At 48.3% G+C, this 27359-nt stretch overlaps 1 protein-coding gene across 9 annotated transcripts in view; it reads left to right on the forward strand.

Moving 5' to 3' along the window:
• The window catches only part of LRRC20 (leucine rich repeat containing 20), a 194823-nt gene that overhangs the window by 30926 nt on the left and 136538 nt on the right, over positions 1–27359 (forward strand). For 7 of the 9 annotated variants that reach the window (XM_050959744.1, XM_050959743.1, XM_050959741.1 and 4 more), the window contains one exon: positions 4089–4238. The exons of 1 other annotated variant lie outside the window; for it this stretch is intronic. In XM_050959744.1, coding sequence (XP_050815701.1) covers positions 4089–4238 — 150 coding nt within the window. Of the gene's footprint in view, positions 1–4088; positions 4239–19893; positions 20501–27359 lie in introns of those variants that run through there. One more of the 9 variants, XM_050959740.1, reaches the window with a different exon arrangement.

Consider the following 27359-nt stretch of genomic DNA (forward strand, 5'->3'; position numbering starts at 1 on the left):
CAGTGAAGTAGAGGACCTGCATTTTTCTTTGTCTGTCTCTTGCTCCTAATGTATTTAAAGAACTTCTTGTTGTCTTTTTATGTCCCTTGCTAATCATTTTGTGCCTTTGCCATTTTGATTTTGTCCCTACATGGCTGTTCTTTTGTACTCCTCCTTAGCAATTTGTCCATGTTCCACTTTTGGTAGGATTCCTTTTTTATTTTCAGGTCATTAAAGAACTCCTGATGGAGCTATATTGGCTTCTACTGTTCTTCCTATCTTTCCTTTGTTTTGGGGGAATTTGAAATTGTGCCTTTAATATTGTCCCTTCTGAGAAACAGCCAGCTTTCCTGAATTCCTTTATAACCTCTACATAAATAAATTACTATGATTTGGACATGTATATGTGCATATTTACCGGCATTTGTCTTTCTAAGGTTAATTAAGTATTTTAGGAAACACTGTCATAGTAGCCACCAGCAAAAGTTGGTGGCCGCACTCTGAGGCCACCAAAAAATTTGTTGTGAAAACCCCAACTCTAGCTCATGTATCGTCCATGATGAAGACTCTGCAAGTGAAAGCCTATGCTCAGTTTCACCTGTGCAAGCCTCTTTCATCTTTAGTTATCCCGTGTATGGCAACTGGAATGCAATTGAGCTCCACAGGTAGCTCTGCAGTAGGAATCTGGTTTTCAGTTATGTCCATGAAGCATGAGCTCGTGGCTTCCTATCTGTGATGGCTCCCTAGGAAAAGCCATACAGTGTTGTCACTAAAGTCAGCAAAGGTGATTCTGAATCTATATGGGGAATGGACTGTTGCATTAAAGAGGGGCTATTTATACATAGTCCCTGTTTCAGAATAGACATGCCCTTTGAATCCGGCTTATGTAAAGCCTTCTGGCACAATTAAAGGCCCATTTTTCTAGGGAGGAGGGGAGCTTCTAGAATAAAGGATTTCCCATTTTCTGACACTTATACACTTTCCTTAGCATCGGTAAGATGGGTGGGATAGAGACAAAGAAAAAAAGATGGATAAGTGTTTATCTGCATATTTAAAAATCAATGTGACTTAGAAGTGTGGGATTATGATTGTAGAGACAACATGGAGTATGTGATGAATGGGGACTTGAATCACATCATTAATCACTGGGTGTTTACACTGTAAACTGAGGCAGATTATTTGTTTGTTTTTTACTTGGAGTTAACCTCAAAGTGATTATAAGAATTCAAGTTAATCAAAACCAGCGGTGCTTCTTGCATACTATGCTTTTTTTCTGCTAAACATACCTGTGGTACAATAGCAGATTGAGTACTGTATATGGGCTTGGCTACACTTGCAGGTGTGCGGCGCTGGGAGTTACAGCTGTCTTTGTACAGCTATGTAGGGAAAGCACTGGAGTGTGGCCACCCTGACAGCCACCAGCGCTGCAGTGTGGCTACATTTGCAGCATTTGCAGTGGTGTTGGGAGTGGTGCATTATGGGCAGCTATCCCACCGAGCACCTTGTCCCATTTTGGCGTTGTGGGAAGCGGGCGGAGGGTGCGGGTCATTCTGCTTCCTGTCCCAACGCCCCATGATGCATCGCTACACATCCCAGAAATCCCTGTTTTTCTGTCCACGTTTGGCGCCATCTTGACACTCTCTCAGTGGTTTCTGTGCAGCGTGATTTCTGTGGGAAAAGGAGCCTGAACTGCTGAGGAGTATGCTGACGAGTCTCGCCAGCAAATCACGTTTGGCACTTGAGCTGTTCCTTAAGAAACAAAGTGATGAGGAGTCCGACGATGATAACGAGTCGCCTGACGCGTATGACACGAAATTGCTTCTGGCATTCACGGAAATGCTCAGCACCATGGAACGCCGCTTTGGGGCTCGGGAAACAAGCACTGAGTGGTGGGATCACATCGTCATGGAAGTCTGGGATAACAAGCAGTGGCTGCAGAACTTTCAGATGAGAAAAGCCACTTTCATGGGACTGTGTGCTGAGCTCACCCCCACCCTGCGGCGCAAGGACACGAGATTGGGAGCTGCCTCGCCGATGGAGAAGCGGGTGGCTATTGCAATCTAGAAGCTGGCAACTCCAGACAGCTACCAATTGGTCTGGAACCAGTTTGGAGTGGGAAAGTCAACCGTTGGAATCATTTTGATGCAAGTTTGCAGGGCCATTAATCGCATCCTGCTAAGAAGGAACTGTGATTCTGGGGAACATGCAGGACATTGTGGATGGCTTTGCACAAATGGGTTTCCCTAACGGTGGAGGGGTGACAGAGGGATGCATATTCCTATTCTGGCACCACCCCACCTAGCATCCGAGTATGTTAATCAGGGTGGGTATTTCTCTATGGTTCTCCAGGCACTTGTGGATTACCGTGGGCGTTTCATTGACATTAACGCAGGCTGGCCTGGAAAGGTGCATGATGCACGCATCTTTCGGAAGAGTGGCCTGTTCAGGAAGATGCAGGCAGGAACTTTTTTCCCAGACCGGAAGATCACAGTAGGGGACATCGAAATGCCCATTGTGATCCTTGGAGACCCCGCTCACCCTGCTGCCGGTCTGGGGTTCTGTTCACCTAGGCCAGCAGCCGGGTCTCCGGCTGGCAAAGGTCCGGCAGCCAGAACCCCAGACCGGCAGCAGGCTGAGCGGGGCTGGTGGCCGGGACCCCAGACCAGTAGTGGGCTGAGCGGCTCAGCCCACTGCCGCTCAGGGGTTCCATCTGCTGGTTCCTGCCAGCCAGGATCTCGGCTGCCGGACCTGCTCAGCCTGCTGCCGGTCTGGGGTCCCGGCTCTGCCCACATACAGTGGCCAAGGAGAAAGTATTGATCCTTGCTAAGAGTAGCGGGTGGGGGGGGCATGTTCCCCTGTCTGTGAGGAGCAATCTAAAACAACAAACTGGCTGACAGCAAAGACTAGTGGCTAGCCAGATCAGTTTTAACAGCAGAAATATAAAACATCGCTTCTAGTTTATGCTTCTGCCAGTTTAAATTGGTGGTACCAGTGGGAGGCTACAGCTGTACCATGGAGCAGCAAGACTGCCTCCTCCTGCAGGCAGTCAGTACAAGCCCAAAAGTATGTGGTGTTGGTCAAGGAGGAGTATGGGCAGGGTGGCTGAGGAGTCTCTAATTCATTACATACACATTGCAGCCTCTACAGGTAGGGTTCCTATAGACATCCTGGGTAAAAAATAACCTGCCCTGCCCAGGGGTGAATGCCCTCTCCTCCTGTGGTGCAGCCATCCTTCCTGGCACTTCCCTGTGCCAGTAGGAGTGGATCTTGCCCCTTCATGTAAAGGGACTGGGCTCCTGTCTCTCAGCAGCCATCACTCCCCTTGCTCCTATCTGCCTGACCACATGTAAGTTGTTAAAAGGCGCATTGTAAGCTGCAGAGCTTTCAGACCAGCCACAAGTACTTTGTACCAGAAGCTGATTGTAAAGCTTGTGTGTGTGTGTGCTGCATGAATCTCCCATGTACCTGTTCCATCTCACCACTCTGGCCTAAGTCATGGCTCCCCTGGAGTCGCTTTGTGCTGGTGCCATGAAGCCACAAAGCAGCCACATATGCCCCCGGTGTAATGCCTTGATGCCAGAGGGCTAGCTCTGTGCCAACCCGTGGAGGCTGAGGCACTATTCAGGAATTGAGGGCCATTTCATGGGTAGGAGGGGAAATGGTTGGGTGTTCTTGCATCCCAGCAATTTTAGATCACTGTAATATGCCATGGGAATCTTTATAGCAGGAGCACAAGCTAGGGTTTTGGGGACAAAAAGGCCCTCAGACGAATTGTCACTGTCCTTGCTGTGAAAAAGTTGATGAGGTGGAGAAATTGCATCCGCAAAGCAAAAACTAATATACGCTCATATCTCTAGGTAACTTCACGCTGTAATGATCCTCTTGCACAGTCTCGAGCTCCTCTCAGTAAGGAATGTCCCCTGTTAAATGCATACTGAGACTGCACGAGTAACATAAGGAGCTTGACAATTTGTCTGTCTCTTTTTATGAGGTTCTCTAATTCTTATGGATAGAATAAAATGTATGAACATGGTAGTAACTTGAAGCATTCTGTGCACACTATCCTGCTCTGCATGTTTGTGTCCCCTTTTTTCTTTGTCTCACTACAGATTTGGCTGACTGCAAGTTGATGATGTTCCCTATTGGCATTTACAAAGTCATGAGGAATGTCACCGAAGGGATACATCTCATAACTCTGGCCAATAATGAACTCAAGTCTGTGACCAGCAAATTCATCACCACCTTCAGCCAGATGAGAGGTAGGAGTGAGTCCCCAGAAGTAACCACAAAAAAAGGAGAGACAGGGATAGACCTGTTTCTTGGTAGATGCTTGCAGCACAGTGTTTTTGACACATGGGTCTGCAATTGTCTCTGTGATTGGTGCACTAAATAATGGTGATGTAGATTCTGTTTCAAGCTTGGGCTAAATGGAACACAGTATTCTTCTTTGAGTGCTTGCTCATATCGATTCCAATTAGGTGTGCGCGCGGCGCGTGCACGTTCGTCGGAAGATTTTTACCCTAGCAACACTTGGTGGGTTGGCTGGGTCGCCTCCCGGAGTGGCGCCATTATGGCGCCGGATATATACCCCTGCCGACCCAATGGCCCTTCAGTTCCTTCTTACTGCCCATGTCGGTCATTGGAACAGTGGAGCGCGGCTTAGCTGATCTCCACCTCCCTAGCTACTCGTAGTTTTCTCGTTGTTATTGTGTATGTAGTTCAAATTTCTATACTTGCAGTTAGTTTATTATTTTCTTTAACATAGTAGTGTATATAGTTAAGAGGAGTTCGGGGATTAGCCCCTTCCCCTCACCTGGTGCCGAGGCCCATGCCCGGTTCACCAGGTTTCAAACTGTGCTCGGCCTGTCACAAGCCGATGCCTACAGGAGATCCTCACGACTCCTGCCTTAAGTGCTTCGGGGAATCCCACCTTGCAGATAAGTGCCGCATTTGCAAGGCCTTCAAGCTGCGGACCAAAAAGGAGCGGGACTTTCGTCTCAGACAGCTCCTGATGGAGGCAGCTCTTACTCCTCCACCTTCGGCACCGAGCGCCGGACAGTCTGCACCGGGGAGGAGTGCATCTTCGGCACCGTAGCGCACCGGTACCACTAAGGCCCCTTGGCACCAACCGTCATTGGCCCAGATGTCTGCTCGGCACCGCTCCCTCTCCCTGTGGGTCAAAAAACATAAGACTCCTGTGGCTTCCGTGTCCATGCCGCAGTCGGAGCACCCACCTAAGTCGGACCGCCCGGCACCGGCAACTGCCGTGGCACCAACTTCAGCACCGTCGATGCCGGTCTCGCAAGAGCCATTGAGTCCGGTGCCTGACAGCTCCACGGCACGCGCCATGGTTGAGCTTTCTATTCCCTCCACTCCTGAGACATTCCCTATGGCAAGAGAACTGATTGCACTGACAGAGTCTGCGCTGCCTCAACCCCTGGCACAGCCGGTGCGGGTTACAGTCCATAGACAAGCCTGCCCTACTGACACCATCTTCAGTCGGCACCGCTGAGAGGCACCGATCACGATCGCGGTCCTGCCAGCGTTCTCGGTCCCATTGCCGATCCCAACGCCGCTCGCAGTCCCGGTGCTGTTCTCCATCTCGGTACCGGTCGCACTCGCGGCACCGTTCAGGACCCTGTTCGCTGGCCCAGTACTCTCGGTACTGATCAAGCTCCTGGCACCGCTCACGGCACCGCACCTCTCGCAGCCGCTCCCGGCGTCGAGCTTCGAGGTCCCGGTCGACCTCTCGGCACCGTTCCAGTCCCAGTCTCGTTCCTGTTACCGGTATAGCGCCCTGCACCGCTCTCCGCTGCAGCGTACAGACAGACTACCCATGGATGGAGACCATTCTCAGGGGTTTTCAGCTCCTCCTTGGCCGTCTCGCCATGCATCTATGTCATCCCATGCCGACAGTGCTTCCTATGCACAGGACCGTGACTTAGATGTCCCCAGTCATGTCTTCCAAGAGACCCAGGCTCAAGACCAAGGACCTCATCAGTGGTCCTTCTGGACGCTTTGGGCATATCACCAAGCCCAAGGTGGACCTCCAGTGCCAACACGCTCTGTACCGTCGGAGCATTGGGTGCCGGAGGCTACTGTTAGCCGTCTCCCTCCTGCGGGTATGGAGGATGCTCCCATTCAGGCACCAGACCCTCAGGTCCCACCGGAGCCGGACATCGCCCAAGTCCGTGAGACAACGGAGGACCCAATTGTCCCTGGCCTTTCCTCTTCTCCAGATGAAGCAGTGGCGGGGACATCCTCGGGCCCTCCTCCAATTGACCTAAGGTCACATCAAGACCTCCTGAGACGGGTGGCCCTGAATATGAACCTCCAGGTGGAGGAGGTTCCAGAGATAGAGGACCCGGCGGTAGATATTTTGTCGGCTGACACTCCCACAAGGGTGGCCTTACCATTTATTCGGACGATCCAAGTGAAGGCTGATACCATCTGGCAGTCTCCAGCATCTATTCTGCCCATGGCTAGGGGAGTTGAGAGGAAGTACATGGTGCCCTGTAAGGGGTACGAGTACCTGTACGTACACCCTGCTCCCTCGTTGTCCAATCGGTTAACGAAAGGGAGCACCATGGCCAGCAATCCCCTGCCCCAAAAGCCAAGGAGGCTAGGTGCATGGATTTATTGGGACGTAAAATCTACTCTGCAGGGGGCCTCCAACTCAGGGTGGCAAACCAACAAGCCCTGCTTAGCCTCTATAATTATAACACCTGGGCGGCGGTTGAGAAATTCAGAGTTAGTCCTTCAAGACTCAAGAGTCTGCGGCCCTTTTGGAGGAAGGAAAGAAGGTGGCGAGAACTTCTCTCCAGGCCTCGTTAGACGCAGCCAACTCTGCAGCCAGAACTCTGGCTTCAGGGATTGCCATGAGGCGAATATCATGGCTTCAGGTGTCAGGCCTTCCACCTGAATTGCAGCATACAATCCAGGACTTGCCCTTTGAAGGTCAGGGCCTATTTTTGGAAAAGACTGAGCCTCGGCTGCAGAGTCTGAAGGACAATAGGGTAATCATGCGCTCGCTGAGGATGCACACACCGCAGACTCAGCGCAGGCCCTTCTGGCCCCAGCCTCAGCGTCTTTACCCCCCGCCTAGACAGTGGCAGGACTTCGGCAGGAGGCGTGGCCGAGGCAATTGTAGATGGCAGTCCGGACCCCAAGGGGGTCAGAATCACGGCCCCGCCAAACCACCCGCGGGATCTAAACCAAACTTTTGAAGGCGTGCCTGAGGGCGACGTACCAGTTGTTCAACAGGATCCTTTCCCTCCCTTTTGCAACCGCCTCTCCTTTTTCCTCCCTGTGTGGACCCAACTAACTTCAGATCGTTGGGTCTTATGCACTGTAGAATTTAGATACTGCCTTCAGTTTATTTCGCTCCCCCCACCCATCCTCATCCCTCTTCAGGGACCCCTCTCACGAGCAAATCCTCTTGCAGGAGGTACGGTTCCTCCTTGCCATGGGAGCTATAGCGGAGGTACCGGAGGACTTGAGGGGCAAGGGGTTCTACTCCTGCTATTTCCTAATTCCCAGGGTGAAGGGAGGTCTCAGACCAATTCTAGACCTGCGGGGACTCAACAAGTTCTTGATAAAGTTGAAGTTCCGCATGGTATCCCTGGGGACCATCATCCCATCCTTGGATCCTGGAGACTTGTATGCCACCCTCGATATGAAGGACGCGTATTTTCACATTGCCATTTATCCTCCACACAGATGGTACCTCAGGTTTGTGGTCAACCATCAACATTTCCAATTTACAGTCCTTCCGTTTGGCCTCTCCACAGCCCCAAGAGTGTTCACAAAGTGTATGGCCATAGTCGCCGCCTCCCTCTGTCATCGACGCATACACGTCTTCCCGTATCTCGACGATTGGCTCATTCGCAGGGCCTCTGAGACCCAAGTAACGTGGCACATGGGCATCGTCAAGGACCTATTAATCCAACTAGGCCTGATGATCAACCTAGAGAAATCTACTCTGGTTCCCACACAAAGAATAGAGTTCATTGGGGCCATTCTGGACTCCAATCTTGCCAGGGCCTGCTTACCACAGCCGCGGTTTCACGCAATGATATCTATTATACAAGGCCTACAAAAATTCCCAACCACTTCGGCTCGAACTTGTCTCGGCCTCCTGGGTCACATGGCTGCTTGCACGTTCGTGACCAAGCATGCCAGGCTATGCCTACGTCCCCTTCAAACTTGGCTCTCCTCAGTATACCACCCAGGGAGACACAATATAGACAAGATCCTCACGGTTCCCCCGAGACTCCTAGACTTCCTCGACTGGTGGTTGACGCCCTCCCTGGTGTGTGCAGGGATGCCATTCCATCCGCCCCAGCCTTCTATGGCCCTGACGATGGATGCGTCATCTCTCGGCTGGAGTGCTCACCTCGGACATCTTCGCACTCAAGGCCTTTGGTCATCTCAGGAGCTGGCCTTGCACATCAATGTCCGAGAGTTGAGAGCAGTCCGCCTTGCGTGCCAGGCGTTTCAACAGCATCTGCAAGGCCGTTGTCTCAGTGTTCACAGACAACACAACGGCCATGTATTACATAAACAAACGGGGACACAGTCCTCCCCCCTTTGTCAGGAAGCCATTCAACTCTGGGACTCTTGTATAGCCCACTCGATAGACCTGGTAGCGTCCTTTCTCCCAGGGGTTCGGAACACTCTGGTGGATCGACTCAGCAGATTCTTCTGCTCTCACAAGTGGTCAATCCGTCCGGACATTATTCATTCTGTTTTCCGGAAGTGGGGATTTCCCCGCATAGACCTCTTTGCTTCCCGCGAGAACAGGAAATGCCAGATGTTCTGCTCCTTCCAAGGTCTCTCCCCGGGCTCGATCTCGGACGCTTTCCTGATACCGTGGACGAGCAAACTGCTTTACGCCTTTCCACCGTTCCCGCTGGTTCACAGGGTCCTGCTAAAGCTCCGCAGGGACGGAGCTCGCTTGATCATGATCGCCTCAGCGTGGCCCAGGCAGCACTGGTACACCATGTTGCTCGACCTGTCGATAGCCAGCCCAGTTACCCTGCCTCTTCACCCAGATCTCATAACTCAGGACCATGGCAGACTTCACCACCCAGATCTGCAGTCCCTTCACCTCACGGCATGGCTCCTGCGTGGTTGGGCCAGTCAGAGTTACGCTGCTCTGCCTCAGTACAACAAATACTCCTGGATAGCAGGAAACCTTCCACTCACTCTACGTATCTGGCCACGTGGAAGTGTTTCTCCTGCTGGTGCGAAACGCAAAATGTTACTCCCACCGAAGTCTCGATCCCCATCATCCTGGACTACCTCTGGTCTCTCAAATAGCAGGGCCTAGCGGTATCATCATTGAGGGTGCACTTGGCAGCCATTTCTACCTTCCATCCAGGGGAGAGTGGCTGCTCCGTGTTTTCACACCCTATGGTTTCCAGGTTCCTCAAGGGCTTGGAGCGCCTATACCCCCAAGTACGCCGCCCTGCCCCTACCTGGGACCTCAACCTGGTCTTAACCAGACTTATGTCTCCACCATTCGAGCCGTTAGCAACTTGCTTGCTGCTATACCTGTCCTGGAAGACTATTTTCCTCGTAGTCATTACATCGGCCAGACGAGTCTCCGAGCTTTGGGCACTCACAGTGGACCCACTGTATACTGTGTTTCACAAGGACAAAGTGCAGTTGCGACCACACCCAGCATTCCTCCCTAAAGTGGTATCGGCCTTCCATATCAGTCAGGACATCTTCCTTCCGGTCGTCTTCCCGAAGCTGCACTCATCACGACGGGAGCAACAATTGCACTCCCTAGATGCCCATAGGGCGCTCACATTTTATATCAAACGGACGAAGCCATTTCGCAAATTGCCCCAACTCTTCATCGCAGTGGCAGACCGAATGAAGGGCCTACCTGTCTCCTCTCAGAGGATTTCCTCTTGGGTGACAGCGTGCATCCGCACTTGTTATGACTTGGCTTATGTTCCCTCGAGCCATCTCACCGCACATTCTACCAGGGCTCAGGCTTCATCTGCTGCCTTCCTGGCTCATGTATCAATCCAGGAAATATGTCGCGCAGCTACCTGGTCCTCGGTCCACACCTTTGCCTCACATTATGCTCTGGTTCAACAGTCAAGAGATGATGCAGCCTTTTGGCTCAGCAATTTTGCATTCTGCAACATCTCACTCCGACCCCACCACCTAGGTAAGGCTTGGGAATCACCTAATTGGAATCAATATGAGCAAGCACTCGAAGAAGAAAAGACGGTTACTCGCCTTTGTAACTGTTGTTCTTCGAGATGTGTGGCTCATATCCATTCCAAACCCACCCTCCTTCCCCACTGTCGGAGTAGCCGACAAGAAGGAACTGAAGGGTGGCCGGGTCGGCTGGGGTATATATTCGGCGCCATAGCGGCGCCACTCCAAGGGGCCCCCAGCCGACCCGCCGAGTGTTGCTAGGGTAAAAGTTTCGCCGACGAACGTGCACGCGGCGCGCACACACCTAACTGGAATGGATATGAGCAACACATCTCGAAGAACAACAGTTACAAAGGTGAGTAACCGTCTTTTTCTCACTATTTCATTCTCTATACTGTATTACAATCTCCATATAGTATGTTGGGATCTGTTCTTTCACAAAATAAACTTGCCTCCCAGCAATCCCGAATGTGAAATGTGGTATTAAGGTCTGGCTCCCTTAAATGAGTATTACAGTCGTATAACTCATTGACGTAAATGGTGTAACTCCTGATCTGCACTTCTGTAAGGGACATTAGAATCCGGTGTTGTATCTTGACAATGTGCCTGTGCATAAGATTACAGATGCTGTATATCAATAGTGAGGTGAATTGGCAGTGCTATGTAGTGTCACAGGACTTGAATAGTAGGGGATGTTGCAGGTCAAGACTGAGGTCCATTGGCAGAGCTGTGTGGAAAGCTTATATGTTGCCAACCTGCACTTACCAGGCTTTTGTCAGTCTGCTCAAATTCAATTAACTTTTTTGAGGTGACAAGTTACTAATAACTATTTAAAATCTAGGATGAGAAATTCACACAATGAACAACCAGTGCAGTAGCTAGAAATATTTTTCTTAACATGATTATCATACAATACATAATTGTTTCAGCAACAAGACACTATGTTCAAAAACTGCTTCCTTCTCTTGAAAGAATGGACATTTTGTCATCACTTTCTATTATTTATTTTTGGCAACTGAAGAAAAGCTATTTTTTGAGGCTTTGCCACTTTATGTGAAATGAGAGCAGAATCTTTCTCTCTTATTTTATTTTATTTTTGAGGTATGTAGGTAAAAATCCTTATCCAAACCCCATAGAATTCAGTGGCAGAGTGCACTTTCAATTGGGTCCTAACAGGAGTCGTCTTGTTGCAGAGGATGAAAGTTCTTCCCCCTGTGCATGTCTGAGCCACTTATGAGAAGGTTTCATTTCTCAGATATTGAATTTCCCTATTGTCGTTCTTGGGGGCAGTAGCTGCTTCCTTACCACGTGCCAAACTTATCATTTACTAGTTTGATGTCTTGGTCACACCATAGTCTCTCATCTTTTTATATAACCAGTTATCTTTTTGCAGCCAGCCTTTTGGGTTCATCTGCAATATGTCTTTTAAGCTTGTAACCAGGTCATAGCATGATTAATTTTAAATAAGGTTTGTGTCTGTATACAGCATTGTTACTGGCTGTGGAAGCTTAGTAGCATGGAAGCTAACCATACCTTGTTGCACCCCTGGATAACTAGCCGTGAGTGTGTACAGGAGCTGGGACTCAGTGACAGGCTGGATCACTCAATAATTGCCGTATTCTGTTCATTTCCTCTGAAGCCTCTGGCACTGTCAGAAGACAGGTCCTGGGCTACGTGGACCATTAATCTGAGCCAGTATGGCCATCTTTATGTTCTTATGTACAGGGAAGGTGATTAGGGTTCCTACATCTTTTTCTTCACATTCCGGTGCCCATATAACTCTGGAAGGAAGTCTTGTTTTATATTCTGAGAATGTATCATTTTTCACAGATACATATTTTGATTTACTAACTATATAACTGTGGTCAGGTGACTATGAATGAAATGTCACTGTCAGTGCATCACTTCTCCCTTCCACTTACCATGATTTCAAGGTTTCCTTTAAACCCTGCAAGTGCAGCTCTCTTTATCCTCCCTGAGCCTCTATCTATATTGCAGAAAGGGACACTTACTCTAGCAGCGTTCCCACGGCTGTCCCTCTTCCACGTTCCTTCTGAACATTTCCCCTGAGTATCTGAGATTACTCTTCCTTTCCAAACCAATAGTACAGCCTAACTGAAAAGGCCAAGGCTCTATGCCAATAGTCAATGGTGGTATCCTAGCAGTGACTGGATAGCTGGGATAATAATGGTTTGTAGTTACTGGAATGTAGTCGTACTAACTGCAAGAAGCTTTTTTGCCAGTAACATCTAGTGAACATAGGCAAATATAACTTAAAGCGGGGGTGGGGGAAAGGGGAGCTGCTTTACTGTTGACAGAGATGGCCTAATGTTGATCATCAAAACTTATCACGTCATTTTTGCACTCCTGGAAAAATGTGTGTGTTAGCTTATTTTTGTTTTAACCATTACGGCTGATTTTTTTTTAAAAGCATTACTTTTATTTTTAATGCAAGTATCCAAAATAACCCAATACAAAAAGTGAGTGAGTCATGTCTAGGATCCTTTATAAAAAGTGTGTGAAATAATAATGAGACAAGGAAAAAATGCTATCAAAGAAGTTTCTCCTCTCAAAACTCATCCATCCAAATATCTATAGCAGGAGCTGGCAACCTTTCAGCAGTGGTGTGCTGTCTTCATGTATTCACTCTAATTTAAGGTTTCACGTGCCAGTAATACATTTTAACGTTTTTAGAAGGTCTCTTTCTATAAGTCTATAATATCTAACTAAACTGTTGTATGTAAAGTAAATAAGGCTTTAAAAATGTTTAAGAAGCTTCATTTAAAATTAAATTAAAATGCAGAGCCCCCCAGACTGGTGGCCAGGACCTAGGCAGTCTGAGTGCCACTGAAAATCAGCTCGTGTGCTGCCTTCGGCACGCATGCCATAGGTTGCCTACCCCCGATCTATAGCATTTCCCTCTTCCATCCATAGTAAAATACACCTCTACCCCGATATAACGCTGTCCTTGGGAGACAAAAAAATCTCACCGCGTTATAGATGAGACCGTGTTATATCGAACTTACTTTGGCCTCCCTGTTCCTTGTTCCGGACCGCCCCTCCAGAGACCCCTGTCCCTAATCACCCCCAGGACCCCACCCCCTACCCAATCCCACTGACTTCTCTGACCCATCCACTCACCTGCAGTGGGAAGCGGAGCGACACAGCCCCAGCCTGCTCCACTTTCCTTGCCCCAGCCCCAGCCCTGTCCCAGGGGGAGGTTGAGGTTGGGGAAAGATCACGCACTCACCTGCGGCAGGAAGTGGAGTGCCGCGGCTGGGAGGATGCTCTCCACAATCACCTGTGGTGGGAAGTGGAACGCTGCGGCTGGGAGCTGGCAGAGTGGAGCGGGCTGGGGCCGGGCTGCTCTGCTTCCACTGCTGCCGGTGAGTGCAGGGGGGATCTCTTCCCTCAAGACCCCTCCCCTGAGTGACACAGCTGGGGCTGGGACAAGGGAAGGGGAGTGGGCTGCTCCTGGGCCACTCTGGGACTGTAGGGGCCCCAAAATTGTCCCTCTCAGCTCCTACCTCCTAGACCCTGGAGGGGGGGAGCCCCTGACCGCCCCCGAGACCCTCTGCTCCTTATCCAACCTCTTGGCCTGGGCCCGGCCTGGCCCCCTTAACACACTGCTCAGAGCAGCGTGTCAGAGCTTTACCGCATTGTACACGAACCCGTGTTATATTGGGATAGAGTGTATACTCACTATCCATCCTCAGATCATGAGAATCAAGCTTTGTAATTATAACACTGAAATTCTTAGTCATGGGTAGCAACGTATATAATTAATAATATATAGCACCCAGTCAACTGGGGGAATATGGCCCTGATCCAGAAATAGAGTTTATCATATTCTTAAATCCTGTTGACTTCAATGGACTGAAGCATATTCTTAAATGCTTTGATTAATCAGGATCAACATGCATAACAAAACTGGAAGCACAAAAGGAAGTAACAAGAATCTAAGCCAGGTTTAGTTCATTTAGTCTTTTTAGAGAACAAATTTTCAGCTCTGGCAATATGGTTAATACTTTATTTGTCTTAAAAGCAATGGAAATGATTGTAAAGTCCTAGTTAAACCAGCAGACAAACTTGCACTCAAGTCATAGTGGGAGCCCCCTCAATGTTGCAATAGGATTGTATATTACCTCTTTCCTTTTTTGTAGACTTGCAATTCAAGTGCAGGACTGGTCAGTGTCAGCATAGAGATAAGTGGAAACTAAATGTAGCATGGCTGTTTGACCTTGGAGGGTACAGCCATGTGGAAAAGAGAAAATATCCCCCACTCCCTAATTTCTATATTGTTGCTTTGCATTGTTTATAATAGGAGCTGTTGGGACTCACTGAGGAATACTGCTGTAGGATATAGCAAACCAGCATTTCAGTAGAGGAAACTAGGGCACTTGAAGAATCTATAGGGAAACCAAACAACCTTCTATCAGTTCATCAGAGCTCATGCAAATTCAGTTTTCAAAGGTTAATAAAAGTTAATCTGTATTCAGAACAATTCACTAGATTAAACAATTTAAAGAATTAGTGTTGACATGGCAGCTGTCTCTCTTTATTCAGAGCTGAGAGAGGTCAGTATTTAATTCTCAGTCTCCTCTACGTTGGACGTGGAGGCCACAAAACAGTGGGGTATTTTGGGTCTCCATGGCAACAGGAGAAAGAACGGATCTCTGTTCTAAACTGGGTTTAGGATTGCCATTCAGGAAGCACTCCCAGAATTATCTGCCTCCAAGTGGCATACATAGCAGACTCCTTTGGGCTTCCTTTGGTGCCGAAATTTCACAGGATCTTTGAATGATTTTTAATTAAATATCTGTTTCTCCATTGGCTTTGGGGTTTTCATCCTCAAAACTGCGAAACTTAAAACAAAAAATTCTTCTGGCTCTGTGAGGAGGGTGAATGTTGCACTCTCTGAGAAGTGACAAACAGCAAGCCCCAGGAATTCTGTTTCCAGGTAGTGAGGGGGATAAGGTCCACCCTTGGGATGTGAGGGCAGACTGCCTGGAAACTCCCTTCACTGAGCCCAAGCCAGAATCAGTGGCATGAAAGTAGGGTAAGGTGATTTTCTTTTCCTTTTCCTTAAAGCCTCAAGCCTTTCCCCTAAGCATGGGATGCCATTCGCATATCTGGCAGAGTAAGCAGAAAAGTTTCACTGGAGCCTTCTGAATCTGAAGGGAATTGGGAAAAGCAAGGTCCCCTCCCATAGTAACCAGGAGAAAGAAATTCCTTCTCCCAGCTAGCACATATACATGGACTATGCTGAAGTGGTTGAGAAGGCCACAAAACTTCCCCGTCTTCCCATAAGGTGTTTCAGGTGCAAGGCCTCAGCTGCCATGAAAGGTATGGGCTTCTATGACCTTTTTGATATCAGTGACTCATTTGTCGTCAGTGGTTCTGGCTCACTCCTTGTTCTGTACAGTTGGCTCCCCTCAGCCCAAACCCGGCAGCAGGCAGAGTTGGTGATTCAGATCCCCTTGTCTGGGAGATGAGCTTACTTCCTCCTTCCTTCCAGGGGTTCCATAGGGATCCATAAAGTAGCTACTATTATTTTCACAGATATAATGCAGGTTACAAGGCTGCAGACTGTCCTTTCAATCTGCCTGGAAATGCACTGTTCCCCTCGGGGACTCTCAGGGGTTTGGCCCAGGACTGCTGCATGATATTAGCCACAGTCTGCACTTAAAAGGGCAGCAGAAACTCTTTAAACCTCTCATGAAAGTCTCCTCTGTAGATCCTCTAAAGAGAAGGAGAAATAACTAAAGCTGGAGCTTTGAGCAAGATACCTCAGATCCTCAGCCAAGCTTCCAGCATTAAGCATGAGTAAGGGTTTAATTTTATGAGTGCTTATGGGTTTTAGATCAGCTAGACTTTTAGTTCATCACAAGCCTGGTTAGAAACCTGTTGATTAAGCTCTCTGCATCCAATTTCAGTTGAAAAACTAAAGAAGTGTGAGGAAAAGAGACTCAAAAGCAGAGGTTATGGTCCCCTTATCTCAAAAAAGGTCTAAAAGGCCTCCTTTATGCCTTTCCTCTCCTCAGCCACTGAGCTTAAAGAGGGTTGTGATGGAAGAGGCCACAATGATTGTCACCTTCTCATTAAACCTCAGGTTTTGGTTCTTCGATCTAAATTGGATACAACTAGAACGGGTGGGCAAACCTTTTGGCCTGAGGGCCACGTCGGGGTTCCAAAACTGTATGGAGAGCCAGTGTAGTGTATTAAATTGTTCCCCATGGGAATATGCTAATTATGCCTGCCATTCCTGGTGCTCTGAATGGCATGGTAAGGGGGCAGGGAGTGGAGGGATTGGATAAGGGGCAGAGGGTCCCAGGGGGCTTTCAGGGGACAGGGAGCAGTTGGATAGGCGTGGGAGTCCTGGGGCCACTGTCAGGTTGAGGGGGTGTGGATAGGGGTTGGGACAGGGAGCAGGGGGTGGGGATAGAGGATAGGGTTGGGGATTGGATAGAGGGGTGGGGTTCCAGGGGGCGGTTAGAAGAAGGGGGGTACCAGGAGGGGGTGGTCAAGGGACAAGGAGCAGGGGCGTTGGATGGGTCAGGGGTTCTGAGGGGAGCAGTCGGGGGGTGGGAAGTGGGAGGGGGCGGATGGGCGCGGGGGCCAGGCTGTTTGGGGAGGCACAACCTTCCCTACCCAAGTGTAGTGTATTGAATTGCTCCCCATAGGAATGTGCTACTTATGGTGTACTATTTTCAGCTGCTAGTCCTGGTGCTCCATGAATAGCACATTCCTACGGGGAGCAATTAATACACTGCAGCCGTGCTGCCCAGCAGGAGCTTGCAGTCCCGTCGCCCAGAGCACTGGCGGCACGGTGAGTTGAGGCTATGGTGGCAGGGGCTAGCCTCCCCAGCTGGGAGCTCAAGGGCCATGCAGGACCGTTATGCTGGCCAGATGTGGCCACGGACCGTAGTTTGCCCACTCCTGAGCTAGAACCTCAGATTCCCAACATACATGTAACAATGCAACCAATGCTGAACCAATTTCCAGTGCTGCCTAACCATCAGGAAACTGAGAGGCAGTACAGTCACTTGTTCTAAGAAGGTGATAAACTTCTTCCTAGCATCTCAGAGGAAATCCACAAATGATGTCTATGTGTTACTCAAGGTTTAGATGTCAGTGTTCCTAGTAACACACAACATCAGTGAAAACTCAGCTGAAACAGAAGGACATTCTTGTATTTTTACAAGATGGCCTGACAATGATGCTCAGGGCTAACAAAGACAAGTCAGTAGCTGAAACATATTGTTCTGCAAGAAACCCATGAGAATCTCACTGTTACACACCAGATTCCTGAGGACTACAACTCTTACCAGTCCTGTGGCAACATGCAGATTCCTATCATGATCTTGTTCTGTGTACTACAAGTCCTGATAAAACCACCTTTCAGTTTCAAAGTTGCTAGTTCTCTTCCTCATCTCACTGAAAGTATCTTGCCTACTGGCAACCTCCTTGTCCGAGGGTGTTTTTGGAGCTTGGCATGCTCTGTGAAACTTCAGTTGCACATTCTATCAATGTGGTAACCAGGCTTCCATCCCAAAGGTCACCACACTCTTCTTCATAATAGGAAATGGTGATATTGTCCTTGTGGTTGAATCCAAACACCCTCAGGAAAAAGAAAATTAGTGCGTAAGTTAGATGTGAACAGATTCTGTGGATGAATAAAGGTGTATATGGCGCAGGGATTTAAAACCTAATATACATTTCCTCTCACTACTGTGCACTCTGTGAGAAGAGCAGCAATTTTATGGGCAGTGAGATCACACACGTTACGAGATCTCTAAGACAGTAGCAGTATAGAGTCTCCAATTCACACTTTGTGCTTGACCAATGGAGTTGACATCCTCAGACCTACTGATTCAGCATCTGGTGAAGGGTGTTATGGAACAGGTTGCTCTCATAAGGTTAACTTTCCTTTTCAGTACTACATGGGCAAAATGAATCCTCCTCCTGCTCTAGAGGTGATTAGGGCCCTACTAAATTCATGGCTGGGAAAAACGCATCACAGACTGTGAAATCTGGTCTCCCCCGTGAAATCTGGTCTTTTGTGTACTTTTCCCTATACTATACTCTTTTATACTATAGGGTAAACATATATACAAGTATACAGCGTTTCTCAAACTGGGGGGTCTTAATTCTAGTGTAGAGAGGTCACAGTATTGCCACCCTTCTATGCTGCCTTCAGAGCTGGGTGGCCAGAGAGCTGCTTGCCGGAAACCCAGCTTTGAAGGCTGTGCTGCTCCTGGTGGCAGCACCGCCTTCAGAGCTCAGCACCCTTCCAGCAACTGCCATGCTCCAGCTACACAGTTCTGAAGGCAGCACAGAAGTAAAGATGGTAATACCCCGACGCCCTACAATAGCTTTCAACCCCCTGTTGGGTCGGGACCTCCATTTTGAGAATGCTGACTTAAGGCCTTTACACATTTATATTTTGCCATTTTTCAAAGTATGTTCATGTTCTGTTACAACTCTGTGAAATTTAAGATAACTGAAATCATGACATTCAAGATTTTTTAAATGGTATGATCATGAAATTTACAAAAATGGACCGTGAATTTGGTAGGACTCTAGAGATGAACTACTGCTTTCTACATCCCACTGTGAAGTCTATCTGACATGGAGGGAACTAAGAGAGGGAAAATTCTGACTTATCGGTGAGTTTTCATTCTTGGACCCTCCACTGTCTAGGAACGAATACGGCAGAAAATGATCTGGGGGTTATAGTGGATCACAAAGTAAATATGAGTGAACAGTGTTACACCGTTGCAAAAAAAGTGAACATCGTTCTGTGATGTATTAGCAGGAGTGTTGTGAGCAAAAGACACAAGAAGTAATTCTTCCAGTCTACTCAGCACCGATCCTCAGCTGGAGTACAGTTCTGGGCACCACACTTCTGGAAAAATGGAGAAAGTACAAAGGATAGCAATGAAAATGAATAAAGGTCTAGAAAACATGACCTATGAGGAAAGATTGGGAAAAAATGGGTTTGCTTAGGCTGGAGAAGAGAAGACCTAGAGGAGACGACATAACAGTCTTCAAGTACATAAATGGTTGTTATAAAGAGGAGGGTGATAAATTGTCCTCAGTGGATAAGGAGAGGACAAGAAGCAATGGGCTTAAATTGCAGCAAGGCTGATTTAGGTTAGACATTAGAAAAAACTTCCTAACTCTATAAGGGTAGTTAAGCATTGGAACAAATTATGTAGGGACATTGTGGAATCTCTGCGTCTGGAGGTTTTTAAGAGCAGGTTAGACAGACACCTGTCAGATATGGTCTAGATGATAATTAGTCTTGCTCCAGTGCAAGGGACTGCACTTCCAGTCTTACATTTCTATGATTCAATGTCAGTCTGATCTTCCCTTGGAGGATTGCATTATGTGAAGGGCTTTTTTCTGGATATTTCTCACTTGTTAAGTAGTTTGAAGGGGAAGAAAGTGTTCCTCTAGGAAATGTTTACACTTTATCTGCAGCAGAGCCTTGACATAATTTGAGTTGAATAGTACTTCTAACCGTTTGTGTTGCTAGTATTTTTTTCCTCAAGTTTTGAAAGCTATTGTTATGGAGAGTTTTTTCCTGAGGGGCAATCCTAAGACCAGGCTCAGAAAGAGGATTTGCTCTGCCTCTAGTTGCCCTGGAGACAAGGAACACCCCAGAGTGAACTGGCTGACATGGTGTTAGAATGAAAATTCATAGGTAAAACAGAATTTTCCTTTGTGCAGGAGTTCAGGGGAGTGGGAAAGCACCGTTTTCCAACCAATTTGCACATAAGGCCAGGAGTACAAGAAGATTCTGTCAGAGGGGGAGCTGGAGTTTTTTGTGTGCTGGCTCAGTTGTTTGTTTGAATGACACAGGTGGTCCTTTGGCTCCAGTATGGATTGTTAATGGGCTGAAGGCTTGTGCTAGAGAGAGACCTGGATGGATAACCTTCTTCCAAACATGCTTGAATCTTGTAGCAATCTAGGTACAAATGTCTCTGTGCCATCTCTACATCAGGGATTTTTCTGGTCGCCTCCTTTGTCAGTGTGGCCCTAGACAGGCAAACAGATCACAGGACAATGCTGGCACCTCATCTATCTGACCTTTCACTATGTAAATTCCTCACTGTTATCAAAGGCTAGACCAGGGATCAGCAACCTTTCAGAAGTGATGTGCCGAGTCTTCATTTATTCACTTTAATTTAAGGTTTTGTGTGCCGGAAATACATTTTAATGTTTTTTAGAAGGTCTCTCTCTACAAGTCTATATATTATATAACTAAACTAGTGTTGTATTGTAAAATAAACATGGTTTTCAAAATGTTTAAGAAGCTTCATTTAAAATTAAAATGTTGATCTTACGCCGCCAGCCTGCTGCTGGTCTGGGGTTTTGTTCACCTAGGCTGGCAGTGGGCTGAGCGGAGCCTTCCACCAGGACTCCAGCTGGGAAGGGTCCGGCAGCCAGAACCCCAGACTGGCAGCAGGATTTGTGGGGCTGGCAGCCGGGACCCCAGACCAGCAGTGGGCTGAGCAGCTCAGCCCACTGCCGCTCAGGGGTTCCATCCACCGGCTCCTGCCAGCCGGGATCCCAGCTGCCAGACCCGCTCAGCCCACTGCTGGTCTGGGGTCCCGCCTCTGCCCACATACAGTGGGTACCTACCTTCTCCCTGGTTCTGGCCCATTCTCTTCCTCTCTCTGCACTGAGCTAAGGGTGGGAGTGCACTGAGCACAGGGCTGGGGGGTGAAGGGTCTGGCCAGGAGCTAGAATGAGGGAGGGGGCTCAGGGTTGAGACAGGAAGTTTGGGTGTTGGGGGGCACTTACTTGGGCAGCTCCCATTTGGTGTGAGGGGTGCAGGTGGGAATGTGGCAGAGGGGAGCAGGAGCTCCTGTTTGGTGCTCAGGGTGGGGATGTGTGGGGTGCATGGGATGTGGGGGGGCTGGGGCTGTAGGAGGGTGCAAGAGTCAGGGTAGAGGGCTGGGGGCATGTGAGGGGGGTACCGGTGTCAGGGCAGGGATGGCTGGGTATGTGTGGGGGTGCCAGAGTCAGGGCTGGGGTTGTAGGGTGGGGGTGAAGGAGTCAACAGAGGGCTGGGTGCGTATGAGGAAGGCACAGGGCTCAAGGCAGGGGACTGGGGTGTGTGTGGGGGTGCAGGGCAGAGGGCTGGGTGACTGCCCCCCTCAGAACCCCCAACCCCCCGACTACCCCCTCCTGGGACCCCTAACTGCCCCCCAGGACCCTATCACCTATCTAAGCCTCCCTGCTCCTTGTCCCCTGACTGCTCCCTAGGACTCTACCCCCTGACCGCCCCACCCCTTACGTACACCCCCACCCCCAGACCCTCCCAGACTCCCATACCTATCCAACCGCTCCCTGCCCCCTGACAGGACCCCCAGAACTCCTGACCCATACAACCCCCTCTGCTCCCTGCCTCCCCTAATCCCTCTCCACTCCTGTCTCATGACAGCCCACCCCCCAGAACTCCTGACTCATCCAACTGCCCCAGTTCCTTGTCCCCTGACCACCCCCTCCAGAGACCCCCCCCCACCCTAACTGCCCCTCCCAGGACCCTCCTTACTCCCTGTACCTTGACTGCCCTGACCCCTATCCACCCCCCACCACCTAACAGACCCCAGGACTCTCATATCCCATCCACCCCCCTGCTCCCTGACTGCCCCCTCCAAAGACGCCTGCCCCTAACCACCCCCACAACCCATCAAACCCACCCTGGCCCCCGACCCCTTACCATGAGGCTCCCCACTCATCCGGAATATGGGTGTTAGCATGAAAACCTCCAAGCTTAGTTACCAGCTTGGACCTGGTATTGCTGCCACCAGCTAAGAATTATACAGTGCCTATCTCACTGTGGTCTGCCCAAAACCTTCCCTGGGGGACCCCCAGACTCAGATGCCTTGAGTCTTACAACAAAGGGAAATAACCCCCTCCCCTTGTTTCCTTGTTACTTCCTCCCAGGCTCCCCTCCCTGGACGACCCTAGGAGATTCCCTGCTTCCAGTCCTGGAAACACAAGTCTGAGAGATCTAATCTCTCCCCCTCACCCAGAGGGTATGCAAAGTCAGGCTTAGTAAATCTAACACAGAGATTTTCCCCTTGACTTTTTCCTTCCACCAGTTCCCTGGTGAGCTGCAGACTCAATTCCCTGGAGTCCCCACTAAAGAAAAACTCCAACAAGTCTGAAAAAGAAAGCTTTATATAAAAAAAGAAAGAAAAAGACATTAAAAATAGTCTCTGTAATAAGATGACAATATACAGGGTCAATTGCTTAAAGGAAAAAAATGAATAAACAGCCTTATCCAAAAAGAATACAATTTAACACATTCCAGCAACTACACACATGTAAATACAAAATAAAACAATATAAACCTATTGTCTTACTATCCTTGTACTTACAACTTAGAAACAGAAGATTAGAAAGGCAGGAGATAGAAAAATCACTCTCAGAGCCGAGAGGGCACAGACACAAGACAAAGAACAAAGAACTCACACCCAAAACTTCCCTCCACCCAGATTTGAAAAAGTCTTGTTTCCTGATTGGTCCTCTGGTCAGTTGTTTGGTTCCCTGTGTTAACCCTTTACAGGTAAAAGAACGTTAACCCTTAGCTATCTGTTTGACACCCCCCCAACCCATCAAACCCACCCTGGCCCCGGACCCCTTACCATGAGGCTCCCCACTCATCCGGAGCCCTGCCGCCGCATGCGCAGCCTCACCCCTCAGAATTCTGCGCATGCGGCATCAGGGCTTCGGCTGAGCTGGGAGCGTCTGTCCCTCCCCGCGGAGCCAAACACTGCCCCATGGGAGCACGCATCCCTGGCCCTCAGAGCGCTGCGCACGCCGCAGCAGGGCTCCAGGGGAAGAGGGGGAAGGCAGGGGAGGGGCCGGCGGCTTGCTGCGCTCAGCCCAACACTCCAGCCCGGGAGTACGGACCCTACGGCTTGCCGCACCCGCAGGATTTTTAATGGCACACTGGAGTCCCGGCAGGCCCCAGCATGCCATTAAAAATCAGCTCACAATCCGTCTTTGGCACGTGTGCCATAGGTTGCCAACCTCTGGGCTAGACGAATGACTCCAGGTCCCCTGTGCTACAGTTAAGCTTCTTAGTTGAGCCTCTTGCAGCTGAAGAAATGCAGTTAAGAAAGCAGTTGCGGTTGCTTGCATCTTTATTTTAAATTATTTCTTTAAGCTTATGAAATAGCTTTACCTTCTCCTCCCCCCACCCCCACCATCTTACAGGACACTGTTTTCCTGAAGACACTTGGCAGAAGCAAGAACAAATCCTTCAAAACAACAAACAGTTATCTCTGTGTGGCATACTTGTTTTATTTTGTGGAGGATTTTTGCTTTTTGAAGGACAAGACAGAGCAGGGGCAAACAGAAACAACTGTGCTATTATTCTTGATCTAGTGCCATAATGGATCTCCTAGATGTATTCAGAGACATGAGACTGAAGGCTGAGTATGCCCAGTAACCCAAAAGGGCAGATATGATGTAATTACACATCGTGGACAGTACTATGATACTGATTAAATGGCTGCCTTGAATGCTTTGGCTGAGTTCTGACCTCAGTGGATTTAGTCTCATAATTATACAGCTCAGACTTCTAGGACCAAGTATACTGGTGTGAATCTAAATTTAACTCTGGTAGTTTACACTGGTTTAACTGAGAGATTACTTTGCCCCTAGTTATCAGATGATTAGATTGCCTCCTCAGCCATAAGCCGTTTAGTTATGGCAAATAAACCACAAGTCCTCTTGGCTATGAAGGATGTTAGATCTGCTCCCCCTGTCCCCTGCACATTCTGCTTTGGCACATCTGATCATTTTGTGGAGACGGTGCACTTGCAAAACTGTGAGGCACGAAGAGCATGTTTTGGAGGGAGAGGATGCTGAAGTTTGCGCTGACTGAATATGGAAAGAGATGGAAGTAAATTGCTCTATTTACTTTCAAGGAAGAGTATAACTAAGATATAGAGATTATAAAAGGGTTCTTAGCTTGTGTTACCCCACTGGAATTCAGGTTTTCAGTTAACTGATTGTATTCAAATAAAAAAAACAAGTTTGAAAGGCCCAGGAAAGTAAAGGACTACAAATGTCAATTTGTTAAAATAAATTTCAATTGTATAAGCTTCAAAAGAGTTTAATGCCATCTTTTATGCTGCTGTGATAATGTCATTTTGAGCCTTCTGGAACACTCATCTCTGCTTCATAGGTTTTCTCATTATAAGAACACATGAGTATTACAATAACAAAATGATTGGAAGTTGAAGCTAGACAAATTCAGGTGGGAAATAAGGTATAAATTTTCAACAGTGAGTGTAATTAACCACTGGAATAATTTACCAAGAGTCATGGTGAATGCTCCATCACTGACAACTTTTAAATAAAGATTGGATGTTTCTCTAAAAGATATGCTCTAGGAATTATTTGGGGGAAGTTCTGTGGCCTGTGTTACACAGGTGGTCAGACTAGATTATCACAGTCTTCCCTTCTGACATTGTTTGGAAACTAGGAATCTAGGAATTTGCAATGAGAGGGCTCTGAGATATGCCTATAAGCATGGGCGAGACAGTGGAAGTACACAGAGGTCACTTTAAGCTAATAACTGGTAAGCTCTGTTTAAAATTGGCGCTTCCCTCAATAGTTTAAAAACTCTTAAAGGGAAAACTTTGTTTAAGGGATATTTTGCACACATAATGCACTGTGTGAATGTTAGATACCACAAGGCAAATCTTAAGAAGAAAGCTTCTAAAATATGTTGGTGCTGGCTCTGCTTGTTCTGTTTGCTTTTTAGTTTTAACTTTTTTTTTTTTACTTTTTAGTTGGGGAAGAGGTTGGGGGACAGTCCCTGCCTCAGGATGAGCTGGGCAATAACAATTCCTTGCTCATTAAGGCTTCCCCGTGGCTCTAAGTGTTAAATTTATTTAGCAAAGTGATTCAGGAAGTTTGACAAGTGACTGTTCTATGCCCAATGACCCAGTCTCCCTCATGTAAATTGGCTATATAGAATTTCATTTAAAACCACACTTCTGCAGGAGTTTCTGTAATCTTCACATTTCATGACCCTATGAACTGGTACAAATGGGCATGCTTTCATTGTGTGCCAAGGATCATGGGAGTCCTGTAGAGAAGTGAATAAGGAAGAGTTATTCAGTAATTCACATAACAAGACCCAGGGGCCACCCAATGAAATTGAGAGGCAGCATGTTTAAAACAAATAAAAGGAAGTATTTCTTCACGCAACACAGTTGACCTGTGGAATTAGTTGCCAGGGGATGTTGTGAAGGCCAAAATTATAACGGGATTCAGAAAAGAATTAGATAAGTTTATGGAGGATAGGTCCATCAGTGACAATTAGCTGACATGGTCAGGGATTCAACCCTGTGGTCTGGGAGTCCCCAGCTTCTGACTGCCAGAAGCTGGGAGTGGACAACAGTGTATCACTTGATTATCTGTTCTGTTCATTCCCTCTGAAGCACCTGGCATTGGCTGCTGTGAGAAGACAGGATACTGGGCTAGACAGACCATTTGTTTCACTGAGTATGGCTGTTCTTATGAGGTGTGGATCTTTCTGAAGCATCATTCCTCCCAGAGCTTCCATAGGGCAGTATACTGACATGTAAGATGTAAGGCTGTCCTCAAAGATGAAAGTAAGCCAGTATGCCCCAGTATTGCATACTGGGACGGATCGGCTTCTCTTGGTGGCAATTTAAAGGGCCAGGGGCTCCCAGCAGCAGCCTCTTGCTGCCAGAGCCCTGGGAAAGTGGAAGCAGGGGTCAGGCAGCAATTTAAAGGGCCCGAGGCACCTGCCACAGCTACGGCCCCGGGCCCTTTAAATTGTCCCTGGAGCCCTGGGGTAGTGGCAGCAGGGCTCCGGTGGCTATTTAAAGGACCTAGGGCTGCGGCAGCCACTACTGGCCTGGCCTTTAAAATATCTGCTGGAGACCTGCCACCACCTCCCTAGGGTTCCGGCAATGATTTAAAGGGTCTGGGGCTCTGGTAGCTGCTACCACCCTGGGCCCTTTAAATCATCCCCAGAACCTGCTGGAGCCCTGGAGTAGCGGCAGCAGCAGGGCTCTGGTGGTGATTTAAAGGGCCAGAGGCTCCCACAGCTGCTACTGCAGCAGAGCCCCAGGCTCTTTAAAGCTCTGCCAGAGGGTGGGGCCCCCTCTGATGGTGATTTAAAGTGCCCGGGGATTTAAAGGCCACACCTCTTCCAATTGAGACCCTGCCCCCCACCAAGGACTCTGGAGTACCGGTAAGACCTTTTAAGTTACTTTCACCCCTGGCTCTCCTTAATAGGTGCCACCAAAGTCATAGACCACTATAATGACACAGGACCAGCTCTAACTACTCATATCTCAATGGAACTGTGCCACCTTATGCTAGCTGATAACTCCTTCACATAGAATATCAGGGTTAGGAGGGACCTCATGAGATCATCTAGTCCAATCTGCTGCTCAAAGCAGGACTAATACCCAGACAGATTTTTGCCCTAGGTCCCTAAATGGCCCCCTCAATGATTGAACTCATAACTCTGGGTTTAGCAGGCCAGTGCTCAAACCATTGAGCTATCCCTCCTTTGGTCATAGTTTAACACAATGACCAAAAACTTGAGTTAATAAGTTAACTACTAGAACAACTTCTAGTGATTTAAAAATAGCTTGAAATGTTCTAAATTTAAGTGTCCTGTTTAGGGTTACTATATTTTAAGTTCCTAAATAGAGGATATTGCCGGGGGTGGGAGGGGTCAGGTACAGCAGTTGCCACTCTTCAGCTACCCAGTTCTGTAGGCTGTTTCCCAGCATCACCATAGAGGTAAGGGTGGCAATACCATACCATACCACCTTTACCTCTGTGCTGCTGCTGATGGTGGTGCTGCCTTCAGAGTTCGGTGGCTGGCCAGCAGCTGCCACTCTCCAGCCATCCAGCTCTGAAAGCAGCATGGAAGTAAAGGTGGCAATACCAAATCACAGACATTTGTTCATATTTCAAAAATCTTCTATGACAGATGTCAAAGGACCAAAAAAAGTTATCATGTCCAAGAAAACCCAGATGTATGGTAATCCTAGTCCTATTCAAATAATACGTTTTTAACTTGTGAATTTTTATAGTAAAAGTGAGATGGTATTTAAATGCAATGGAGAATTAAAAACCAAAGTATAATCTCTGTCATTTTACGATGGACAGACAGTTCT

Source organism: Gopherus flavomarginatus, chromosome 6 (genome assembly GCF_025201925.1).
Source record: "Gopherus flavomarginatus isolate rGopFla2 chromosome 6, rGopFla2.mat.asm, whole genome shotgun sequence".
NCBI classification, from domain to species: Eukaryota; Metazoa; Chordata; order Testudines; family Testudinidae; genus Gopherus; species Gopherus flavomarginatus.